The sequence below is a fragment of the Pristis pectinata genome, chromosome 3, assembly GCF_009764475.1.
Source record: "Pristis pectinata isolate sPriPec2 chromosome 3, sPriPec2.1.pri, whole genome shotgun sequence".
NCBI classification, from domain to species: Eukaryota; Metazoa; Chordata; class Chondrichthyes; order Rhinopristiformes; family Pristidae; genus Pristis; species Pristis pectinata.
In genome coordinates, this window is record NC_067407.1 from 21,139,732 (window position 1) to 21,166,827 (window position 27,096).

Below are 27,096 nucleotides of genomic sequence, written 5' to 3' on the forward strand. Positions count from 1 at the left end.
GGGCTGAGCTGGTATCATTTCCTGCGTCTCATTGTGAGGGCTGGGGGCAAAGAAGTATGACCAGTTTAATCTATCTGGATACTATTTGACATGAGATTGACAACACAAGTGAGAACAAGGCTGATTACAGAAAACAGATGATTTTTTTTTCTCTTTTTATTTTTTTTTCTTTTTCAATCTTTTTATTAATTTTCAAATTAGTATAGATTAGTAAATATAACATCAGTAAGTATACACGTAATACAGAGATCGGGAGGACAATCATGACATATATGGACATAAAGAATAAAAAATATATCCTAGGCTCCACGGTTTCTTGGTAAACGAATATATTACAAAAAAAAATCAAAAAAAGAAGGAAAAAGATTTATTATATTAAAAAAAACCAAATCAAAAAAAAATTATAAGTAATAAAATGAAACAAACTAAAAAAAAAATTTCAAAAGAAAAGAAAACTGGACTGATATTTCTCGATGAACAAAGAGCATTATTATGTCATCAACTCCGCTCCTCTAAGTTCAAAGATTATTGAAAAGGGATCTATATCATATGAAAATATTGAATGAATGGACTCCAAACTTCCTCAAATTTAAGCGAAGAATCAACAGTGCCACTCCTAATTTTTTCTAAGTTTAAACATGATATAGTTTGAGAAAACCATTGAAAAGTAGTGGGAGGTATTCGATCCTTCCATTTAAACAAAATGGATCGCTTGGCCATTAATGTAACAAAGGCAATCATATGACAAGCAGCAGCAGATAAGTGGCCAGATTCCATCATTGGTAGCCCAAAAATTGCAGTGATTGGATGAGGTTGTAAATCAATACTCAATACAGTTGAAATATTGTTAAAAATGTCTTTCCAATATTTTTCCAAAAAAGGACAGGACCAAAACGTATATGTCAGGGAAGCCACCTCCGAATTACATCTATCACATATAGGATTTATATGGTGATTAAAAACGAGCTAACTTGTCCTTCGACATGTGGGTCCTGTGAACAACCTTAAATTGTATCAAAGAGTGTCTGGCACACATTGAAGATGTATTAACTAATTGAAGAATTTTCTTCCATGTCTCTGTGGGTAAAAGTATCTGGAGTTCTCTTTCCCATTCATTCTTAATTTTATCAAGTGTCTCTGGACGTATTTTCATAATTAGATCATAAATTATTGCTATCAAGCCCTTCTGATAGGGATTAAAGCCTAAAATTTTTTCCGTAATTTCAATTTTATATGGAGTCGGAAAAGAAGGCATAGTAACTTTTAAAAAATTTCTAATCTGTAAGTATCGAAAAAATAGTGATCTAGGCAAATTGTATTTATTAGACAACTGTTCAAAAGATAAAAAACAGTTATCAATGAATAAATCACGGAACATGTTATTCCCTTCATTTTCCATAAAGAAAAAGCTAAGTCGATTCTGGATGGTTGAAAGAAAAAATTAGATTGAATGGGGCATGATAAGTTATATTTATTCAATCCAAAGAATTTACAGAATTGAAACCATATTCGTATTATTTACTCAATTTAGTAAGTGCAAAAGGGAGTGAGGATCCTAAAATAGAAACTAATGAAAATCCTTGCACTGATTCATACTCAAGGTATACCCATTTGGGACATTGAATTACATCTAAACCTTGTGCCCAAAAAATTAAATATCTGATATTAATTGGCCAGTAATACAATCTAAGGTTAGGCAAAGCCATGCCACCATCCTTTTTTAATTTTTGTAAATATTTCTTACTTAACCTTGGGTTTTTATTCTGCCATATATATGAAAGGATTTTATAATCAATAGTGTCAAGAAAAGATTTCAGGATGAAAGTTGGAATCGCCTGAAATAGATATAGAAATTTTGGTAAAATATTCATCTTAACTGCATTAATTTGACCTATCAATGATAGAGATAATGGGGACCATTTCGTAAATAATTGTTTAACATGATCAATTAGAGCTAACAAGTTAACTTTAAACAGGTCCTTATGCTTCTTGGTAATGTTAACACCCAAATACATAAAATGGTCTGTTACTAATCTAAATGGTAATTGCCTATAAATTGGGGTTTGCATATTTAATGGAAAGAGTTCAGAGATGATACTTAAAGATAAAATTTGAAGTATTACAATTAATGGGAAGATTGTGTTACGGACTCAGTGAATGTCCCTTTAAGATAGAGAGTATGTGTGTGTGGGGCGTGCTTACGTCAATAGAAAATAAAGGACGTAATGACGTTTTTGAAGAAGTCAGAAGAAGAAGGAGAGAGAGAGAGAAGGGAGAGAGACACCAGCCTGCTAGTTTTCTCTATCGATGGATGAGAAACGATAACTGTGTCTGCCACTGAAATCCATGTATGGAAGTTGGAAGTAATCCGGTGGAGTTCACTTTATTGCTGACCTGTAGAAGGAAACAGGTATTTGTGTGGACGACCACGATTCGGATGCTTTTCGGGGTGAGGAAGTCACTACCGAGTAAACACTGGAGTGTCGTTTGGGTTCCATCGTGGAACATTTGGATTTCGTATGTACTCTCTCTATGTTTCTCTACGTCTACGTCTTATCTTCAGACAACGGTGGTTGTTGAAGAAGCCCTTGCTCATGTTTCACCTTATGGCTTGCGGAACTGAACTTTAAGAACCATTCCGGAACTTGGAGTTTGGGACTTTGTCACACACACACACACACACACACAAAGAGTTTAGTTTTGGGGTTAACGTTCAAGGTTTAACATTTTTGAATTCTAACATCCTAACATTTTTACTTTTATTTTACATATTATCATAAGTAGTGATTAATAAAATAGTTTTTAACACTGAATCATGCTCAGTGTGTTTCTTTTGTTGCTGGTTCGTGACAAAATTGGGGGCTCGTCCGGGATCCAATCCAAAGATTAACGAGTGTCGTCTGGGATCGTTCACCAGATTGACGAGATTTGTTCGGGATTCAATCCAAAGATTTTTGAGGGAGGTCTGATAAATTCTTTTTAATTGGCTTGTGTGTGTGGAAACCAGCAGCAATGGATATTAAGGCATTTTTGGAGTCACCAACCCAAAAGGGATTGGAGGTGGCGAAAAAGGATGATCTGATAAAGATTGCTACAAGGCTAAACCTTGCAGAAGTAAAGCAGTCTATGAGAAAGGCAGATATTCAGAGACTGATAGCTGGCCATTATGTGGAAAGGAAGGTGTTTGAGAAGGAAGTGTTAAAACAGTTTCCTGGCAGTGAAATAGCAATTTCTGAGGCACAGGTGCAGCTGGCAAAGATAGAGGCTGAACGAGAGCAAAATAAATTAGAAGCTGAACGAGAGCAAAAGAGATTAGAGGCTGAACGAGAACAGACCCAGTTAAAGATAGAGGCTGAACGAGAGCAAACCCAGTTAAAGATAGAGGCCGAACAAAAGAAATTAGAGGCCGAACAAAAGAAATTAGAGGCCGAACAAAAGAAATTAGAGGCCGAACAAAAGAAATTAGAGGCCGAACAAAAGAAATTAGAGGCCGAACAAAAGATAACTCAGATGAAGACAGAGGCTGATCTAGCAATGAAGCAGATGGAATTGAAGAGGATGGAGCTGGATAGTGAGAAGAAGGAGAAACAGAGGCAGCATGATTTACAAATGAAGCGAAAGAGTTTGGAATCTGATTCTGATGATGGTTTTTCAGCCAGCAGGGAGGTTCAATTAGTCCCTCCTTTTGAGGAAGATCAGGTTGATCAGTATTTCCAACATTGTGAAAAGGTTGCTGTGAGTTCAAACTGGCCAAAGAAAGGATGGGCTGTTATGGTACAGAGTGTGATTAAAGGTAAAGCTCAAAAAGCTTATTCTGCTTTGTCTGCTGAGGATGCAGTTGATTATACCAAGGTAAAACAAGCTATATTGAAGGCCTATGAATTGGTACCTGAAGCTTATAGACAAAAATTCAGAGACTTGAGGAAATCTGCAGATCAGACTTATATGGAATTTGCCAATGGAAAGAGAATATGTTTTGAACGATGGTACATGGCTAGAAATGTAGATGGGGATTTTGATAAATTGAAAGAATTGATACTAGTGGAAGACTTTAAAAGATGTGTCCCAGCTGAATTAACAACATATTTAAATGAAAAGGGAGTGGAAACTTTACAAGAAACTGCTAGGTTGGCAGATGATTATGCTTTAACCCATAAATCCAAATGGGGACAACCTAAAACCTTTCAAAAGAGTTACAAGATCAATCCAGGTAAACCGGAGATTAAATTGGGAGGTAATCAAAAAGGAAAGGATGAAAAGAAGCCAGTGCTGGAGAAACCTGTTGAGCGTACTTGTTATTACTGTAAGAAACCTGGCCATGTGATATCTAATTGTGCCCTTTTGAAGAAAAGGAAGGAAGTTGTGCCCAGTGCTTGCTTTCAGGCAATTATAAATCAAAAAGGTTTAGGAGATGCTGTTAAAGATCAGTCCTTGCAAGAGATAAAAGCGGAAAAGTTGGAGGAGGTGAGAAAGGAATTCCGTTCTTATGTATCAGAGGGTTTTGTTTCACTGAATGATGAGTCACCCCAGGTGCCAGTGAAAATTCTTAGAGATACTGGGGCTTGTCAATCTCTCTTGCTGGACAGTGTTTTAAATTTTGGTGAAGAAAGTGACACTGGTGAGGTAAATCTAGTGTGAGGCGTTACAGATGACACCATATCTGTCCCTTTACACAGGGTGATTTTAAAGTCAAAGTTCGTAGAAGGACCAGTCGAGGTAGGGATAAGACCTAGGTTGCCAGTGGAAGGAGTTTCTTTGTTATTGGGAAATGACCTTGCAGATGGAGAAATTGTTCCTGTGGTATGGTTAACGACCAAACCAAGGATTGATGAGTCTGAGAATGATCCAGATGTTTACCCATCATGTGCGGTGACTCGAGTTAGAGCTAAAGAATTAGCCAAAACAGACAGTCCTGTGCAGTTTGATGTGGTTCCTTTTGACAGTCCTAAACAGGAAGAAAATTATGATGCCTTATCTGAGACTTTTCTGTCTTTACTGGAGGATCAACATCCTTATAGTGAGCCTGAATTTAAAGATTTGTCTTTGTCGAGGAAGGATTTTATGGTGGAACAGACAAAGGACCCTGAGTTGATAGAATTGAAAGAAAAAGCACTCTCATGTGAGGAGATTGAAAAAGTGCCAATTGGATATTATGTCAAAAATGGAGTGTTAAGGAGGAAATGGAGACCTCCCCATGTCCAAAAATTTAAAACTCGGTTGGAAAGAGTCTGCCAGCTAGCGAGAGAGAATTTGAAAACCAGCCAGATAAGAATGAAGACATATTTTGATAGACGTGCTCGGCCTAGGACATTCGCAGTGGGGCAAAAGGTGTTGGTATTTTTCCCTAGCCAAAATAATCCATTGCAATCACGTTTTTCTGGACCCTATGTTATTGAATCTCGAGTGACTGATTTAACATATATAATCAAAACACCAGATAGACGCAAGAAAACACAACTCTGTCATGTAAATATGCTAAAACCTTATTATGAGAGGGATTCAGTTGTGGCCTTGGTGGATGATGTAAAGGTTGTTTCTAGAATGCTTGATGTTGATGTTGAGGAAGGCCAATTTAGACCAAATATTGTTCCATCGAAACTAAAAAGCCAAAATATCCTGGAGAACCTTGAAACGAAGTTGGACCATTTACAAGTTTCACAAAAATAACAGATGAGAGAATTAATTTTAAAATTTAAAAATCTGTTCCCAGATGTTCCAAACAGAACATCGATAATTACCCATGATGTTGATGTTGGGGATGCAAAACCAATCAAACAACACCCATATCGAATGAATGTGGAAAAAAGTAAACTTGTTGATCAGAAACTAAAGTACATGTTGGAAAATGATATTATTAGACGTTCTACTTCAAATTGGAGTTCGCCCTGTGTTATTGTACCTAAACCTGATGGAACTGTTAGATTTTGCACAGATTACAGGAAAGTGAATGCTGTAACAAAGTCAGATGCTTACCCTATTCCTAGGGTGGATGATTGCATAGATAGAGTGGGAAAGGCAAAATTTCTTACAAAGATTGACCTATTAAAAGGGTACTGGTGTGTTCCATTAACAGATAGAGGAAGGGAGATTTCAGCCTTTGTAACCCCTTCTGGATTGTATGAATACAATGTTTTGCCATTTGGAATGAAAAAATGCTCCGGCAACCTTCAAAGAATGATTAATTCAGTGATTCATGGGTTAAAACATACAGATGCCTACATTAACGACGTAGTGACTGGGAATGATACTTGGGAAGATCACATCTCTGCGTTAGAAAGGTTGTTTGAAAGACTTTCCAAGGCTAACTTACAGTTAACCTTGGCTAAAAGTGAATTTGGCCATGCCACTGTGACGTATCTTGGTTATGTTGTAGGTCAAGGCAGCAAGCTCCTGTTCAGGCAAAAGTTCAAGCAATATCTGAGTTCCCTATTCCCACAGGTACGAGGACTGTTAGAAGATTTTTGGGAATGGTTGGATATTACCGAAAATTTTGTAAAAATTTTGCTGATATTGCTCTTCCCCTAACTAATTTTCTGAAGAAGGGAGTAAAGTTTGTTTGGACAGATTCTTGTCAAAAAGCATTTGAGAAGCTGAAAGCCATTTTATGCTACCATCCTGTGCTCAAAACACCTGACTTTGAAAAGCCATTTTCATTAGCAGTAGATGCCAGTGATGAAGCTGCAGGAGCTGTGTTGTTGCAGAAGGGTGACCTTGATGATATTGACCATCCTGTAGCTTACTTTTCAAAGAAATTTTAATGAGCATCAAAAGAATTATTCCACCATAGAGAAAGAATTACTGTCGCTTGTTTTAGCCTTGCAACATTTCAGTGTATATGTTTGCACCGCTCAGAAACCATTGACTGTATATACAGATCATAACCCATCGGTGTTTCTGAGCCAAGTCAAAAACAAGAACAGAAGGCTGTTAAACTGGATCTCATGATAACTCACATTAAAGGCAAAGATAATGTGATTGCTGATTGTCTTTCCTGATGTTAAATGGGAAACATGTATCTGTACTAATCTGATAGTCTGTAGTTGTGTAGCATGATAATTATTAACATTACTAACTGTATACGCGGTTAAATTTTTCTTGGGAAAAATTTTTTTTTAGGTGGGAGGTGTTACGGACTCAATGAATGTCCCTTTAAGATAGAGTGTGTATGTATGTGTGTGTGGGGCGTGCTTACGTCAATAGAAGATAAAGGACGTAATGACGTTGTTGAAGAAGTCAGAAGAAGAAGGAGAGAGAGAGAGAAGGGAGAGAGACACCAGCCTGCTAGTTTTCTCTATCGATGGATGAGAAACAATAACTGTGTCTGCCACTGAAATCCATGTATGGAAGTTGGAAGTAATCCGGTGGAGTTCACTTTGTTGCTGACCTGTAGAAGGAAACAGGTATTTGTGTGGACGACCACGATTCGGATGCTTTTCGGGGTGAGGAAGTCACTACCGAGTAAACACTGGAGTGTCGTTTGGGTTCCATCGTGGAACATTTGGATTTCGTATTTACTCTCTCTATGTTTCTCTACGTCTACGTCTTATCTTCAGACAACGGTGGTTGTTGAAGAAGCCCTTGCTCATGTTTCACCTTATGGCTTGCGGAACTGAACTTTAAGAACCATTCCGGAACTTGGAGTTTGGGACTTTGTCACACACACACACACACACGAAGAGTTTAGTTTTGGGGTTAACGTTCAAGGTTTAACATTTTTGAATTCTAACATACTAACAGTTTTACTTTTATTTTACGTATTATCATAAGTAGTGATTAATAAAATAGTTTTTAAACACTGAATCATGCTCAGTGTGTTTCTTTTGTTGCTGGTTCGTGACAACTGCAAAGAGCCAAAATAAACTGGAGGGCACAATTTTAAAAGGAGTATAAGAAGTGGGAAATGTGGTGCTATATATACCTAGTTCAATGAAATTGGCAAGTTAGGTTGAGAAAGTTGTTAAAAAGCAGACAGGATCCTGAGCTTTGTAAATAGAGGCAACGGGTACAAGAACAAGGAAATCTGGATCACTGTGTCTAGTTTTTGCCACCATACTTTAGAAAAGTTTGAAGGCTTTAAGGAGACTGCAGAAGAGGTTTAATAAAGTTATTCCAGTGATGTGGACGTCTTCAGTTACATGGATAGACCAGAGATATTGAGGTTGCTCTCTTTGGAATAAAGGAAGTTGCAAAGGGACCCGACATCAGTATTTGAAACTATGAAGGGTTCAGGCAGTGGATGGATAGAACTGTTCCTGTTGGCATAGAGGGCAAGAACTAGGGAACATAGAATGAAGGTGATTGGCAAAAGAACCAAAACTAACACAAGAGAAGGATAATTGGGAGATCAAGAGCTGTGGAACAGAAGGTACATAATCATTGGTTTTTGCTTTGTAATAGACAGATCCTATTCTCATCCAACTGATTTTTTTCACATTGTATTGCTAGATCAGAAGAGTTATTACTAACTTTTCAGTTTTCAAATCCACCAGTGTCCTTGATTAATTGTGCTCCTATATGCCTGGAGTCTGATTGTACCATAACATCAGCTAAGCTTTACGAGGATCACAATGTATTTGTTCATCTTGATGTTGCCATTAAATGAATATTAAACTCTCCTGACGTGCTGAGTTGTATGAAAATATTTTCATTTGGCACTGGCACTACAATGATATTGGTCCAACTAGATAAGACAAACGTGAACTATCAGCACGATATGATACAACAGAATATAATTACAGGTGTCACCCGCTTTATGGCCGTTCAGTTATGAAATTCACCCTTGCAGAATTCACAAATCACTACCCAGAAATTTGAGACATGGAATAAAATTCACTGTCACAGAAGTTATGTGGGGGGAAAAAATAAGTCAACATAAAATTAATTTTTTTCAACTCGCAGTGTGCAGATAATGCGGTTTCGCATTACGGACAACTGAAATAAGGCCCATTTTCTAGGAACACAACCCACTCGTAACACAGGGTCAGCTGTATAAGAATGTGACAGTCTACCTATTGGATTCAAAGCAGTATCAGGTATTCAACAACAAAGCAAATATCTTTGGACTAACAAAAGCAAATATATTTGGACACTAAACAAAATAATCTCACAACAGCCACTTATGTAATGCACTGGATACAAGCTGTAGTTTACAAGAGCATTCTTTTCATCAGAAACACTTGCAGAGTGTAAATCTGAGTTAGTTTATTATGAGTGAATCAGGCATCAAGCTTTTATTAACATGCTGCCTAGCCTGGCTGTTTCCAATATTTTCCATTTTTATTTCAAATTTCCACTATCTGCAATAATTTGCATTTGTGTTAAGGAATGTAATTTTTAATATTAGTGTTTTTAAGTATTAAAGATAACATTAAAATGAAGTTTTTATTGTGTTCTCTGAAGAAACAGTTAGATTCCAGTGAAAATGAAATTTCTCTTCATGCCCTTTAATCACAAAATGTTTTGCGCAAGTCTGGACTTACCTAATCTTAAACATGGCTGTTTCTGAATCTTTTAACTGAAAACTCTTCTCCAATGTTTGAAGGTAGTTTGACATTTTGAGAGAAAAAAGGTATATACCACAATTTTCTTCAGAAATTATTTTCTGTAATTGTGTTACTAACTTTACTTAGATTTTACTTTGGACTTAGTTTGTCTGCACTTACTCACTTTTGTTCTAGATGGTGTGTTAAGCCATTTTCTTTCAGAGAGATTTTAAATTCAATTTAATTTAAATACATTATAGAAACCTTTAAAAACAAAATTCCAATCATAATTTTCTTTTGATAGGGTAGTAAATTCATTACCAGATTAATTTTTTTTCTTTTTCAGACTTCGTGGCTCAAAATCTTACAAACATTCCTACACAAAAATGAAGGATGTGTTTTTATCTGAAGATATAAGAGACCTTTTGAGATTAGAATCTCATGGCAATGTACATTAATTTGACAAACTGAGATCACCACCTCAAAGGAGGTTCAAGCAGCAACTTTACTCATTTTTGACCATATATATTTACATCTAAAGATGACGCTGTAATAAAAGATGCACTAGCCAGACTAAGCCAGAGAGCAGACGCAGTGGCTGAATGGCCTACTCCTCCTATTTCCTACATTGCTGTGTAACACAACTATTATTTCTAGTTGATCAGAGAATTGTCACTTTATACATGCTCTTCCTTTCATAATCAATACACCTGAATAATATGTTTAGTGTAGGGTTTAAAGCTGTACACAGGAACAATTTTGTAAACCAGTATTAATTCAGCATGGAAATTAAATGGCTCTGATAAAATGAGTGCTTCCATCTGTTTATTACTGCTTTCACTTGTGTATGGTAGTTGATTGCATTGTACCTTTCATTAACATGCTCCAAATGGAGACTCTTATAGCAAGAGGGAGAACATCATCAGTTCTCTTCTCCTGCCGTAGAGAAACTAAGAGACATAAAATGAATGGAGATGGATAGAATATTTCTTCCCATCTCATTATTTTGGTTTTCTCCTTTAGAATTCTCCTACATTTGCACACTAAACAAAGAATAGGGTAGAGAAAGGTCCCTGGTTCGTGCCAGTGCTTGAAGGTGACCAGTTACTGAGTAATGAACCCTGAGTCACTGAGCAAATCAATTTTCTTGCAGTTCTTGTGGGAAGCACAAGCACAGTTCAGGTTATTTAAAAAAATTAATCATTTTTCATATCTCTTATTATTTAATTTCTTGCTTCCTTTCCAACTCCTTTCCTTCACTGCCTCTCAACAAATAAGAGCAGTTCACTTTACTGAAAATATTGTGTTTGTTTTAATATCGAGCAGCATAGAGACATCTGTATCTGTGATGGGTGTCCAATGAAAGTCCAAGCCATTTACTTTCAAGTATTAGCATCTTGTGGGTTTTATTTGTACAAATTATTGATCGATGACAATAATTGAGTTTATGATGCACACTTAATCCTTCTTCGTCCCAGTTTTGCATGGTTCCAATTTGTAGCATTTTGGAAGGTACCTGTGTGATAACCAAGTCAATTGAGAATTGAAATAGTAAGCAGGGAACACCCATATCAGATAAAGATTCAGGACCATTATGTTAGGTGCATTCATATTGAAGTTAATTTAGTAAATGTGAATACTTTGTAGATACTTTGTAGGTACTTTATAAAGGGTGATGTTTGTAGCTTCTTTGTAGAGGATAATGTTTGTTAATTTATCCATTTATGATTTAATCTATTTACCAATATACGGTTTGAATCTCAGTTGGCTAGTTGATCTCAGTTGATCAAATGGAGAAAGTTCATGCATGGGGATGGGCAAATAAGTATCAAATAGACAGTGTTCACTAGTGCACTTACTTTTTGCAGATCTGCATACTCTAGAGTCAGCCATATTTTACTGGAAATGTTGGTAAATAAAGCATGTTCCTCCAGAGCCCTCTCTTGTGGTGTACAGTGAATCCTGTTTACCATGAGATGGATTGCATCTGGTGTCTTGTTGGTAGCAAGTAGTGAAATATTAGTAGTCCATGTGTGGCCAGAGCCTGGATCAGGAACACCAAGAGTCAAGAATGCATTCCAAAGCCAGGGTTCAGAGTGCTTGTATGTTTCAGTTTGTTTTGTCAACCTGACACTTATAAGCTGAAACTTACATGGAAGTCGCATCAATAGGGGGAAAGACTGTTGTGTGTCATTGCAGCTTTAGTGTCATTGCTAGTATTATGTGCATGTTTTTGTTATCTATAGGAAATCTGTACCTCATCCCTCATGAATAATGAGGAATTAATATAATCAATAAACTGAAATATAAATAACAAAATAATTACATATTTAGGATTGTATTACCACTGTCATGGACATTGATAGTTTGTATGAACTGAATTACTCAGTTATGATGTGTAACATAACTGTGTTCAGTTTGCTTGTGCTTAAGGTTCCTTTGTGCCTGTGAAGTTATCATGAAGAAAGCCCCACTGCATTCATAAGAGTAGTCAAATGAAATAGAAGGAAATATACAAATGCAGAAAGTCTAAACTGAAAGGTTAAAATGCTGTAAATACTGTGTATGTCAGTAAGCTTTTGTAAAAGGGAAGGTCTGATTATGATGCTTTTGATATGCACCTCATTTATGAGGAGTTACATGTACATCTGCTTGGTATGTCTTCAGTAACTTCTAGATTGTTTTCCTGTTGAACACATAAATTGCATTTTGCTAGGTTTTAGGTGTATTTCTCATGAAATAAAAATGACTTGAAGCAGTTTAAATTAAGATCTGCAGTTGTCCTCCAAAAGGTTTTGGCATAAGTATTTACCTTTCTTCATTTTAAAGCCTGGCTTAGAGGTTTTCTGGGGCTGCGCCAGGTTTTTGAAGCCGCTTCTGCTAGTCATTTTGGCATGCTGTTGATCCAGCATCATTATCATTCTCAAAAGCAAATCATACTAAATTCCAAGGAAACTTCAAAGATACAAAACTAATGGATCATGATAGGTTAAGCCTTGAATATACCCACAAATGAAGCATGTAACAGAAATAGATGAAACATGTTGATATCTTTGTAATGAATCTTATCGTTGTTTCTTCTCCTTTGCACTTGGATGATAAATGGTTGCATTCCATTAACATATTTGCCCATTGAACACTTGTTACCATTATCAAGCCCTCCTGGGCTAATGAATAACTCATCATATGTTGCTATCTCATATGTTTCACTATAATATTTCCTCTTCCACTATGTATTCTTTTGTTAAAGCTTTCCCACAACAGCCATATAATTAGGGAGGCAAGAAGTGTTCAGTCAACTCCAGTTTCCATGCTGCTCTGCAGTTTCAGACATTTACTAAGTAATGTTGACCACTCATATCACAAAGTCAACTCAGCAAGAGAGTTAACTGCTGATTTGAAAAGCTTTCTTATTCACGGGTCAAGGGTTGGAATTTTTGAGAAGCCCAAGTCTCTTCAGATAGTTGTTAACTTAATGCTTAAAAAATAAAGAGGTAGCAGAAGCAGGTTTAACCAAGTATTCTTATTAGAGCGGGTACAACAGATAGCTATTCCAGAACCTGGAAATGTATTTCATAACAAAATAAATGAAGTAGTTGCTGTTTCTTTTATGATTTGGGAATTATAGAGAAATTTCAGCTCAAAAGGAAGTGATTGTTTTTCATGCACAAATTTTAAATAAAAAATAAACTAGTTATTTTTCTAGGACAAAGTGATTCTGTAGTTACATACAGTTAATCTTATCTGGTCTTTATACTGTAAATTAAGTAAACATATTGGGCCAGAAATTCTATTGCACAGTGCAACAATTTTTTTCTACTTTGTAATGGAATTTCATCTGAAAACCATTTGCTGTACTTCATCTTTGTACAACTTGCACTTCGGGAAAATGCATCACAGTATTCTGTGCACAGAAAGCATTTATGAATGGAGGCCTCTGAGCACCGTTGACTGATGTCAGTCTATGTACAATGCACAATCAATATCATTGCCACAAAATTGTAGAGCAAAAGGTGCAAGTCTTGACTGTAGGCACAGAGTTTGAGCATCGTGTCATAAGCATTAAAATATTGCTTGCTGTGACTAATTTGAATTTGGCATAAATCCCTTATAGAGCAAAACCTCAATGCACAATTTCATGGCCAAAAGGATTTTTACCCTGTTGAATTTGTTTTAAGGATATTGGAACCACAGTTTAACAGTTTTAGATTTGTTGTCTATTGTAGTATTCACATTTGAAAAGTCAATTTTAATTGGATGCACGTTTGAAAAGGGTTATGTTGCAAAGACAGAAGGAGAATAGCTCATGGGTAATTTGGCATGAGGCTCCATACATTTTTAATTCAATTTTACAGTTTTCTACCATCTAAATTCTTTAGAAATATTGTCTTATATTCAGTTATTCTCTTGTAACATTTTCTTTAATAGTCATCTTCCTCTTTATTCTGTTTTAGTCAATTGATCCTGGTCAGCAGTTCACATGGGAGAATTCCAACATGGAAGTAAATAAACCGAAAAATCGCTATGCTAACGTTATTGCCTATGACCATTCAAGAGTTATCCTCACCTCTGTTGATGGCAAGTATACCTGCTGATCATTAAATTGTTGTGACTACTCAGTGGAATCTGATTGCAATAATGTATTTGAACAGTTTATGTCGATGGTATTGATTCTGTAGATGGATAATCCGCAGTAATATTAATAAGAACATGGATGTTATTTTTAATGCACTTTATTATACAATTGGCACCAAAATTAAAGTTTATGCAAATAATAAGTACAGTAAAACTGCTAATCTCGGGACATTGGTGATGCCAGATTGATAGACTTCCAGACGAATGGATGTCATTCTAATTAATACTTCAACACACTTTTAATTCACTTTTTTGTTAGGTGTTACACAGTAGTCTGATAAATTTTCCAGCAAACACAGTAAGTTTAAAGAGAACACGGGAAATGAGCTTAAAAAAAGGCATAGGAACCAGAGCCCTGGTGAGTATAAAGAGAGTGCAGAAACTGGGGCCTGGTGTGTTCATTGTAGTTCAGGAACCAGGGCCCCGGTGTTTTAAAGGGAACATGGGAATCAGTACCCAGTGAGCCACGTTCCAAGCCATCAGGATTCCAGGACAATTGAGTAACAGATAGTTTTACTATTGCACCAAGTATTGTACATTGCTGATACTTCAGCAGTTAGTAACTCCAACCTGCTTAAATCTATATTGTTTAGGACCATGGAGAATTGTGGGGGGAAAGAGGTTTCAGAGGTGGAGGGAGGAAAGACGGAAGGAGGGAGGAGTGGGGTAGGTAGTTCAAATACAACCACAATATAAACTTTGCTCTAGTTCTGTGCCACATTTTATCATCTGATTGAGATTCAAATCCAGCCAGAACCTCTCGCAAAAATCGCCAAATATTAAAGTTTCAAGATAAAATAACTGTTCCCACATCTGATCTAGATGAACAGTGGCTCGAGTTCAGATCTTGTGATTTTGTCTTTTTTGATGAGTGAAGCAGTTATGTAACATGGTCCAACTGCAGTTTGCTGTGATTCTACACTAAAAAACAATAGTGCAAAACATAATAGTAAATGATCATAAAAGTGTAATAGCTTTTAATTAATTTACAAAAGTACGCCTTCATATCAATTATGTGTGATGCCTTTGTACATTGTCTCTGCCTCGTAATTCAGGAGGAGTGTGCTGATACTGTAGGTTTTTTAAGTTAAGTCCCCTATGTTGGGAACAATGTCATTCAAGGGTTAAGGTAGCTCGTTTTTTGAGGATCAGTTCATCCAAGAGAAAAAGGAAAGCTCTATTGGAAGCCAACATTGAATTTGGGTTGTTGTCCTTAATGAAGAACAGGTGAGTTGCTGTTTTGAGCTAAGTAGGCACCAAAATATGCCAAAGTGTAGAAAATAAATCAGCTGATCTTCACCAGTTGTTCCATCCAGCTTGTTACATTGTAGCATTGCTCAGGTTCAATGAGTCATCACTTTCATCAAAGAATTTTGCACTTTAGGAAAATATTTTAAAAGGTTTTCTTGAGAATATTTTTATCAAATGGTCAATGGCCCAACTCCCAAAGGCAACCAGGAAATTTAATTTAATGATCATGGTGACTGGATGAGAGAATTCTTAAGACTGCATTTCATTTTCCTTATCATTTTGACATGATATGTAAATCAAAATAATTGAATAACAAATTGCATAACTTCAAGGTAGTCCTTGTTAGAAATGACTTAGCTCTTTATAAATTGGTTATATGCAGCTTTTTTTTCTTTCTTCTGCCCTGAATATTGTGAATAACTGGAACAGTCTGGAAAGTTTCAATAATTCCTGTGACTGATTGTAATTGGCTATGACTAGAAATCATACTTCATTGTATCATTGTTTGGATGGATAAGCTAAGTAGAACTCCACTTTGAGGTCTAAATTCTTGGTCCATTTTTTAATATGTTACAGCTTGATTCAGTCATGTGCCAATTTCACTCATTCTGGGTACCTACAAAAGTAATTTACTAGTAACTGAAAATATCACTCTGATCAAGAAAAAAAGATTAAAGTCATGCCTGGACCCTTGAAAATTTATATGATAGACAACATTAAAGCAGAATGATTAGGTTTTAGGATTGGGCTTTCCATGACCTATGCAGTTGGACAAAGGCTTCTCTTAAAATAATTGTACATTTAGAAATCAGTAATGAAGTGCAACGTCAATTAGATATATGCAGTATCCATTCAGAGTCTTATCAGCACAGTTAAAAACTGATAAACAATATAATCGATGAAAGAATTATTACTTCATTTATTGTTCACTCTTAAGCCTGGACCTGTGTAATTGTTGAAGGATATGTTAAGTGGGAATTCATCATTTCTAGTCTCACTTTTTATCTCAGCGGTACTTTATCTTCATTATCTTAATTATTATCTGCATAACCGAAACACCACTAAGGCTGCTAAGGATGTTACTGCACCCATTCAGATTGATGTCCACTGCTTTGTATTATAGAGTAAGGTTCTACAAAATTGTGCTTCTATTTTTCAGCCTGGTCTGAGAGAGAATTTTTGTAGAGATCACTTTTCATCTTTAATCTATTTAGGATCATTCTCGGTTAGTCTGAATTTACTAAAGTATGTCATTGCCTTGCAAGCCGGTGTTTATTCTTTTGCAATGTTTACATCCATTTTTAATTATTTGCTGATGAGCACATTTAACATTTATATCTGGCTCCAGGTCTGTGATGTAGATCATGTTAAATTTGATAGTTATGTGATCAGAGTCATCCAACTTCCATTTCCTGCATTTCATTAAGGAAATTGATAAAACTAGGTCAAGATGTGATGTTTTTCATGAATTCCATTGTGTATTGATGAGGCACTCATGCATCAGTTTAGCAAACTGACTCTAAAACATTGATCTTCCAAATGTATATTTGGTTTTTTGAATTCTTTAATAAAATAGATTTTCCTGCTCACAGATACATTCAGTGCTTCAAAAAGCAATTTGAAATGTCAGTGTTGGCCAAGCCATCTGTTGCATATGCCTAGTGTTAATTGGGACTTTTTATCCTCACAGATTTAGATTATATAGCTTTAATGCCTCCCACAAGGTCATCATAATTTGTACCCCAGCTGTCCCTATCACACTGGGCTCGAACAGTTCTTTTTGTACAACAGCAACCAGCACTTAATATGGATGAAATATTTAAAATCTTTTTCTTACTTGTAGTGCCAATCTTCTGAATTACTACACTCTATTCCTGGGGTCCCTGCACTGTAACACTGAGCTCTCCAAAGGGTTCAATGTCCCAGGCACAAGCTTGCCTGTATTGTTCCATTCAAATAAACATTTAAAAAAAACTGCATTTGCTAGAAATCTGAAATAAAAACAGAAATGATAGAAACACTCCGTAAGTCAGGCAACATTTGTTTAAACAGAAACAGTTAACGTTTTAGGTCAGACACCCTGTGTAAGAACTGGGAAGGAGACTACCATTCAAAACCCCTTCTGGCAGCACTGACCTGTGTCAGCACATCTACAGAGCTCATGGAACTCAGAAGGCAAACTACTAGCTCCGAGTATTTGTGGTGAATTCATACAACAAGGATCCACAGAACGTCTGAAAGACTTCACAGAATGGCATCCAGATTCAGAGAGACTTTGTACATTTTGATTAACCTAACTACACAAATTTCTATAAATCAAAAAAATACAGCAATTTTTAAACCTTTTTTTAATCTCTTTCCCAGTTTTGACAGAGTCTCTAAACTTCTGCTATTCTACTTCTCTTTCCACAGATGCTGCCTGACCTACTGAGTATTTCCTGCATTTTCTGTTTTTGTTACTCTAATCTCTGATTCTGTATCTGAGTTCTTAGAAATATGTACAACTGGGGACAAGATGAGCCACATGTTTCTTTCTTCAACTACATACTTGTCCATGGGGACGTCTGGGGGAGGTGAAATCCATGAGTTGGGGGCTGAATCTGACAAGCCCTGTTGTAAAATAATACAAGCACTGTCTCAAAGGAGTGGGAGCTTTCACAGATTAGTGTAATTATGTTAATTGACAGCTTTAATTGCTGGTGAGCTCAGAACAGGACCTCATCATCTGTTAAAGCCATTCAGGGGTAGAGTATGCCATGTAGTTTCCAAAAAATATACTTTATTTATCATGTATATAGTAAAGACAACCTATGATTACTCTAACATCAGTACATTCTCCTACAATGCATCAGTACCATTCATGTTTCCTCCTTAAACAATGCATCCATGAAGCGTTTGAGAGGCTGTTACACAGGGCCCAGCCCCTCAAGTGTCCAGTGGTAGTAGACCCAGGACTGTGGTCCTTCCCCAGAGAGCCTTTGCACTGGCTGCACCAGGTTTAAGTGCATCTTACTGCTGCACCTGGGAATGTGCCAGTCAGCAGCATTTTCTTGCAGATATCCCCTTACACTGGCTGACTAACAAGTGTCAAGCTTTCACCAGGTTGCTGATCCTCCAAAAGTGATTGCTGTTTGTCTCAGCATGCATCCCTGGGAACAGCCCAAAGAGTACAGAGCAAACCTCATGGTGGACCACTGCACCCCCACCCCCAACCCCCTTTCCAGTCCTTGGCAAACACACAGTCTGCCCCAGCTGCTCAGAACAACCTCAACATGGACCACTGCATCCCTTTGCAGTTCTTGGTAAGCACACATTCGACCCCATGTTCAGAAAACACTTGCCTGTCACTTAAAAACTAGCTTCACAAGAAGCAGAATGGCCTGAAGGCAGGTAAATTTGGACAGCTTGCCAATCATCAAAAGTTTCAGCCCAATAATTTTTGTTAAAATTTCACCCATTATTGTTAACTAGTAACAAAAATTTGGGGATTAGAAAGTTTGCAGATGATACAAAGTGTGGAAGATTAAAAAAGGAATCAGCAGGATTATAAACCAGTTGGAAATGTTGGCAGATGGAATTTAATCCAGACAAGTGAGAGATGTTGCACTTAGAGAGGTCAAATGTAAGAGGAAAGTAGACAGTAAATGAGAGGACCCTTAGGAGCATTGATGTACAGGGAGATCTTAGGGTGCAAGTCCATAGCTCCCAAAATAGCAACACAGGTAGTTAGGGTGGTATAGAAGGAATATAGCATGCTTGCCTTCATCATATAGGATGTTGAGCATGAAAGTAAGTAAGTCATGTTGCAGCTGCATAAAACTTCTGTTACACCACATATGGGGTATTGTCTGCAGTTCTAGTTGCCATATTACAGGAAGGATGTGGAGGCTTTGGAGACCAGCAGAAAAGGTTCGCCAGGATGTTTCCTGGATTAGAGAGTATTAGCTATTACGAGAGGTTGAACAAACATGGATTGTTTTCTCTGGAGCAATTTACAAGGCAAGTTTTTTACACAGAGACTGGTAAGTGCTTGGAATGCACTGCCATGGGTAGTGGTGGAAGCAGATAAGATAGCAACATTTAAGAGACGTTTAAACAGGCACATGAACAGTCAGGAAATTCAGTGATATAGACCATGTCTCGGCAAATGGGATTAGTTTAAATTGGCATCAAGATCAGCACAGATGTTGTGGGCTGAAGGGCCTGTTCCTGTGCTATACTGTCTGTGTTCTAACTGTGTGCTGCTAAGAAACAACAAATGTTGATGTCTTTAAATAGGCACAAAGTTTCTAATTTACAAAAGGATCATAACAGATAATTCAGTTGTTTGCCCACAAAGCCCTATGGATTGTGGCCTAAAAATTCATCTGCACAATATCAGAAAAAACATGCTATGCAGATGAAAATTACTTTAATTTAGTGTTAACCAACTGTGTACACATTATATGTGCACTAGTTACGAATTCTGAATAGAACTTTCGGTGTGAGATTTCCTTGTGCTGTAATGCTGTTTTTATGGCATTCCACTCACCCCAATAGTACTATAATGTCAAAAAATGTGTTTCTGTTGAGATTTTGCCACACATTAGTCATACTAACAACTGATGCTGTTCACTCCCAGAAGAATTAGCTTTTACTAATGTTGAAATGTAAACTGAATGTATCTCAAGGCTCAGGTATATTTTCTAGCAGTCATTAGCAGTGTGCAACACAGTTCTCTGTAAACAAACCTCAAGCTCAGACTGACTAAGATTCCAATCCCACTCACCATACCCCCAAATGCTTTCAGCAGGGTTTCCCTCAAAGTTAGTGCCCCAAAATGCCTTCAAAAGGAGAAGTTGTTCCATCTTCATCAGAAGAGAAATGAGTAAAATGAGAAAGATATCTTGAGAAAGATATGATGCTTTGCTGTTCAATGCTGCCAATGCAAAAGTCATCAAAAGCTCACCAGTCAAAACAGGGAAACGTCAACAATTTTTCAGTGTAACTGTGCAGATTCTTCTCTCCTCCCCCCTTCTCTTGGTGTACTCTTGTCAATTCCCCTAACACTACATTGTACATTCCACTGCATTCCCTGCCAGTGCTCCCTAGCAGCTGAATGAGTGTTCGTTGTATTGCAGTCTGATCTATTAAAGGGCTTTTTTTTCCAGTCAGAATTGTGAGGAAAAGTGTTGCTGACGTGGAAATGTCAACCCCTAATGCCTGCTTGTCCCTGAGACAAAGTAATGTTACACAAGGGAACCCACGGGTACTGTTTTGGAACTGGTGCTGATGAATTTAATAATATTATAGAACAGGGCAATTCCTGATGCTGTTTTATGGCAGAAAAATGCTGCAGATATATATCTAGACTTGTATGGTTAACGTGAACTTCCTATCTGTCACATTTCCCCTCATTTGATCCATGTACTATTTTCCCTGGTACTATCTGCATTCAGATCTCCATTTGAACCTCAAAGAAACAAAATCTCCTTGGAATGTGTAGAAAAGCTACAAGATTGGAAGGTGCAGTTTCTTAATTGGGAACACCATTATGTGCAGATTTCTTTCCAATAACACTGTGGAAGCATCATCATTAAAAAAAAGATTATTTGCCTCTACCTTTTCAAGGACAACTGGGGACGAACATTAGACATGGCCTTGCTGCGATGCCCATGACACCCATATCCCATGGAAAAAATGAACAAATAATCTTAATGATCAAAACAAGTGGGTTTTTAGGTTGCATTGAGGGTTATGGAGGGATGGATAGGAAAAGGGAATGTCTCCATTAGAGTGGATCCTGGATTATCATTGTGATAAACTATTGATGAAGATATTTGATTAATTCAGGCAAATATTTCAGGCAAAACAAAGGGGCAAAATAAAAGTTGTGAAATACAGGTCAGAATGTAGGAAGTGCCCAGCAGATCAGGCAGTGTCAGTGGAGAGAGTGAAAATTACAAATGAATAGTTTTACAGGAGAAATGGGCAATTCTGGTACATACAGAGGAAGCGAGTTACGGTTGGGAGAGGTACAGATTCTGTGGGCTTGTAATGGATGTTTATCACTAACCTATCCTCCGAGACAGTGATGATCCAGAAAGAGAAGGGATAAATAGTCAATTTAAGGAGAGAAGAAACAGCAACTTCGGGTAAAAAGCAGGTCTTCAGAAAAATACATTGGTGAAGAATTATTCTAAATTGTGTGCATAAAATTAGTCTTCACTTACAGCAGTGTGGGCACCAAGCTTAATTGACAGGAGGATTACTCAATCCTCTCCACTGTAGCTGGGTATAGAATTTTTAGACAGGGTTGAGACAGAATTACATGACCCCACTGCTGAACAGCCTACCAACACTCATTGACTGAGGATGAAACATGAATAATAGCAGTTTAGGTCATTACCAGGCATATGAAAGACCTGTTTCCACCATCATTGTTTTACAAAGTAAGGGGAAAAATAGGGGGAAAATATCAAAATGCACTACTGTATCATATATTTGCCATTTGATTGTCAAACAATTTGCCTTTTTCTCCATTGTAGTAAAAGGTTTTGTTTCATCTCCTCAAACTATTTTAGTAAGCCTTGTTTATGCTTACAGGTGTACCAGGCAGTGACTATATCAATGCCAATTATATTGATGGATACAGAAAACAGAATGCCTATATTGCCACTCAGGGCCCACTTCCGGAAACACTCAGTGACTTTTGGAGAATGGTATGGGAGCAAAGAACTGTCACCATAGTAATGATGACAAGACTGGAAGAAAAATCAAGGGTAAGCCATTCTGTACACAATGAGTTAATGCACATGGGTGTTTTCAGAAATTCATTGATATTGTGTAACATAGCTTATCCCACACCACTCTGACATTCAAATCTGTTGAATTCAATTATCTAAGAACTAGTTGGGATATCTTGCAGTGGTGGTCTTTTGGGTTATGGTTGACCGAAGATTTTAATCTCTAGTACCTCAATGGCATGATAATAATGTCTGCTATAAACTCTGCTGACATCTTACTCACAAATTTAAATTTTAGAAAAAAAAAGGGTAATCCCAAAGTGTGCAATCCAGTGATGAGTTGGGGTTGACTCTTTGACAATCTTTGACTGTTTTCATGTTTAGTCTCCACCTGCACCTTACAAACATGCTCACCACATATTATAATTTTCTCCACAATTTCCTGAGGTTGAAAAGTAGTAAGTACTTCATTGTACTGAAGCAACAGTCTCCAAATCAAGCTTGAACTAAAAATGACAGCTCTGGTGTTTGTATCTTGTTTCTCGTAATTCATGTTACTAAATGAACAGATTTGCTGAATGTGTCATTCCAAAGTCTGATTCTGCTTAGTATACCCAAACTTAAGTACATCCCATTAAACCCAACGAGAGATTTGAGGCCGTTAAATAGTGAACAGCTCCAGTTTGCTGAATTCTCAAATTGGTCTTCCATCCATTCAGCACAATATGTTTCTTTTATTATCATGGATATTATTAACTTTTTAATGGTTTGCTTTCATTATAATGGGTAAAAACCAGAACGTAAAAGAAGAAATGGCTGTATTCATAAAACCCTGCTCACGCATAGTTCTGAATTCTTAAAGATCTGAATCATGTTTGGCAATAATATCATCAATAATGTTGCAATAGTTTGAAGTTAGATTATACAGCAAAATATGCAAGGACCCGTTACAACCTGTCCCTGAGGTCATTTTACTGACAGCGACAGAGTCACACAAAGAAGTTTCACGGTTGTCACTTGATGATGAAATGATGCCGAAAATAAATGTCATAATTTAAAGATGTACTTTTCAGATAAAGAACCAGATGTGATCTATTAGCCAAACTAATGATCAGAAAACAAAGAGCAGATGTTCTGTAGTAAATGATGTATTGATATGTGTTAACAGTATATTACATGGTCTTTAATCACAATCCCTATAACTTCCTCAAAGAATGTATTTTCAGGACATCCAGAATCTAGTGCATTTATTGATTTATGTAACAAAATTAAATTGTTAGATTGAAAGCATAAACCAGGATTGAATTTATCATGCAGTGGATAGTCATCCAGCCACAGGATTGCATGCTTTTGGTTTTATTCTGGTAAATGTGATTGATTCGTGTCATAGGCATCTTGAACTTTATCTTTCCTCATTTTATTAAATCCCAGCACACTTAACAGTGCCATTGATTATCAACTGCCGAAAAGACCATTACAGCTTATAATGTTACCTATTCTGCTTGAAACCTTGAAGTAGGAAATGTGGGGATAAAATGAGCATTCCATCTCTTGTGGCAGAGGTTCCACTGCCTTGTCCTTTGAATGTGAAACGTTGCTGACATTCCAACAACACGATCCATGTGGTTCTCAAGATTTTCCTTTCAAGTCAATTAAGTTGATCGCCAATCCCCAGAGAAGAATGTAATTCAAATGAAATGCATTAAATCAGTAAGTGTAGAAATAAAATCACAGAGCCAGAATTTTATGGGAAGTGCCAGTGGTCCATGCCAAACTGTTGCTGTTTACTATTTAAGTGTCAGGAATTTCAGGGCTTGTGCATAAATGTGCCAAGCTCAGCTGCTGGTTTCCCAGTTGCACTTTAGGATTAAACTTCTCATGGAGTATAGTAGCTGCAATTCCTCAACAGTCTTGCTGGGGAAGTGCCTCAAAACTTATCCCAGAGAAGATTTGGCAGAGAAACAGTAAACCATTAATTTGTATGGAAAGGCATATGCGTAGCCAGCCAACTTCATGAGCAAGTATTGCTCTGTTGTACACACTTTGCAGGTCTTTGCTATTTTAGTGGTGAGCATGGGTGGCTCACTGCTTGCAATATTAAGTCCATAGTTCCATTGGACTGTTTATCAGATGTGTATAAGAGCCGATTTGGTATTGTCACAATCTAATTGTATTTACAATTAAAAAGTAGAATGCATCTTTGCACACTTTTCAGGAGGGAGTGGGACACTGACTCTTGTTAACCTTTCCACTGCACACAAATTCAGAAATTTATCAGCCTTTCCTTGATCTAACTAGTTTGGTGACTTAAGTTCTTTCACACTAATAGAGCTGTTCAATCATCTTCATTCTAAAGTACAAGATTGTAATTTTATTAAGAAGGAACTTTACTATTGATTATCCTGTACCATCTCATTCTTTTTGTCATTGTTAACTGTCTCTCATTGGCTCTAATTAGTTTTTTGACTTTTTCTACTTTTTAGTTTAAAACTATTAGTAATTCAACCTCTTTGTCTCACCATCTTCAGAACAAATTGACATTTGGTTTAAAATAAGCCCCCAAGAAAAACCTACCTGTAGTGCATATTGGTTAATTGAATTCCTCCTGCAAACCTTAAAAATGTTAGAGATCCACCTTGATTTACTGTGTAATGATTATAGTCTTCTAAAATACAAATGACTGCTCACCAATTTTGTTGTGCAGTTACAAGAATACTGATTAATAGACTTTGAATAGCACTGGGAACTTGCACATCATGCAAAGGTTATAACAAATCTTTACAAGGTTCCTTTGTGTGTCCAAATTATTACAGTGATGTTTCAAAATGCCATCATAACTGTGGTTTGGGGGAAATGGGGAAGGCTTTTGGAATGGAAATGCACAAACAGTGCAGAACTTTGAGACTCTCAAAAGTTGACTCTCATAGGAGAAATGCTGAAAGAGCTAATATTTTATGTTGTTTTCAAAATACGATCCAAATCCTTAGAGCATTTTAGGTAGTCATTGAGCCTACTTGTTCTAAGCACACTCCCTTTGGTCCCATTTTTAGTTTTCTCTCCACAGCCTTGCACTTTTTTTCCTTTAAAGTAATTATTTAAATCCTTTATGAAACCCATGATTGAACCTTTTTCCACCACCACTTCAGGCAGTGACTTCCAGATCACAACTTTGCAGTGTAAAAACACTTCTCCCCTCGTGTTGCCTCTGGTTCTTGTGCTAACCCAGCCTAAATCTGTGTTCTCAGGTTCATGACCCTTTCACAAATAGGACAAACTTGATCTTGTGTTTGCTTTGCCTCAATCCTTCATTCATTCAGATGTCCTCTGTTTTCAATCCTTTACAGCCACAGTACACAACATGCAGTGCACAAGTTGCATCTGACCCCAGGACGTTTCTTTCTGGTCTGTCCTGCAGCCTCTGACAGGAATGTAAGGCCCCACATTTCTCCTGCATTCCCTGATTTACTGTTCATGTTGTTTATAGTGAGAGGAGGCTTAAAAAATTACTTCTGGCATAACCTTTAAAGAACGACTCATTTTCTGGTCTCCACCCTCCAAGAAACTTACTGAAAATTTTACAATTTACAGAAGTGCAGTTTGACATAACTTGTTTGGATGTTGTTTACCAATATGGAAGGGATGCACTAATTTTCCCTGTGCCTTTACTATTTACATTTAATCTTTACCAAAATATTTCCACAACCTATATGTAAGAAAAACATTCACTTTTTAAGCTCACTTTGTTAGAGTGTATGCAGTCACGAGAGATTGCAGATGCTGGAATCTGGAGCAATATTCTTCCAGCAGATTGTTTGTTGTTAGAGTGTATGGTACTTTTGAAAAAATATTAGTTCTTAACAATTTTAATACTGATACTAAACACAATAATTTAGAGGCCATTCAGGATCTTTTTCTCAACATGTGTAGACCTAGATTTGCAAGTGCAGTTTTCATTGTAACCCTTAAATTCAGTCACACTGTATTCCCATAAAACATTGTCTTTGTAGCTGTAATTTCTGGGAATTGATGACAAGAAGAAGCGGGCTTTTTTAACCTCTTTTCAAACAACAGCCCCTACCCCCCTCAAAAGAAAGATACTGCTCAATTGAGATATTGTGCGTAGAACAAACTTCAAAGTACTGGTTGCCTCTGTTTGAAGTATAGGCAACAGAAAACTGTAAATTATGTAATTTGCAGGTCCTGCACCAGTTCTGAAACCTTTCTTCATGTCTGATTAACAGTTTGAAATTTCTTGTTGAACCAGAAGTGTGATACCTAGAACATAATCAACTTCAAATGATGGAAGTTGTGGGAGCTGGTGGGAGTGGAAAGGGAAAATAAACTTTTTCAGTTAGAAACTGAATCATTTTATACAGACGTGCAGATAGAAACTGAGTCGTTTGGATGTAATATTTTACCACAACAGAGTTGGATATTGGAATTTATTAAAATACAACTTGTGTACAGGATCTGATAGTAAACAATAAAATGCAGAAAATGTTAAAAAAAATGTTAAAATTAAAAATGTTAAAAAATCAGCAGAAACTAGAAAATATCAAAATTGTTTCCAATTCATAATTACAAATATGTGAAACAGATTTCCATGAAAGAAAGTTAATCCTGATTCAAATGAAAAGTTGAATGATTATTTGATAAAAAATATGCATAGATACAAGAAGCTAAATATACCTCATAGAGGGACTAAAGATAAAAAAAAAAGTGAGGGGAGTTTTTAAAAAGTGGAAATGAGCATTGCTAACTTAATAAGTATATGCTGCCTAGAGATGATTGATATGCAAGGCAGTGAATATTTTAAAATCAATGATGAAGTGCTGATTGAACCAAAAACTCAAACTGCTAGGGAAAGCCCAGGACTGGCACGAACTTTAAAAATGATTTCAAGCAAATTATGCTGTCAAACACAAAAAGTACCAATCACAATTCTCTGCAATTAAAACAAAATCATTATTGTTATCATTTTGTTTGTTAGTAATCTGAAGCAT

At 36.7% G+C, this 27,096-nt stretch overlaps 1 protein-coding gene across 1 annotated transcript in view; it reads left to right on the forward strand.

Moving 5' to 3' along the window:
• Nucleotides 1-27,096, forward strand: part of LOC127567693 (receptor-type tyrosine-protein phosphatase F-like) — a 335,950-nt gene that overhangs the window by 271,722 nt on the left and 37,132 nt on the right. The window contains exons 23-24 of the mRNA XM_052010633.1: nt 13,937-14,060; nt 21,954-22,129. Coding sequence (XP_051866593.1) covers nt 13,937-14,060; nt 21,954-22,129 — 300 coding nt within the window. The remainder of the gene's footprint in view (nt 1-13,936; nt 14,061-21,953; nt 22,130-27,096) is intronic.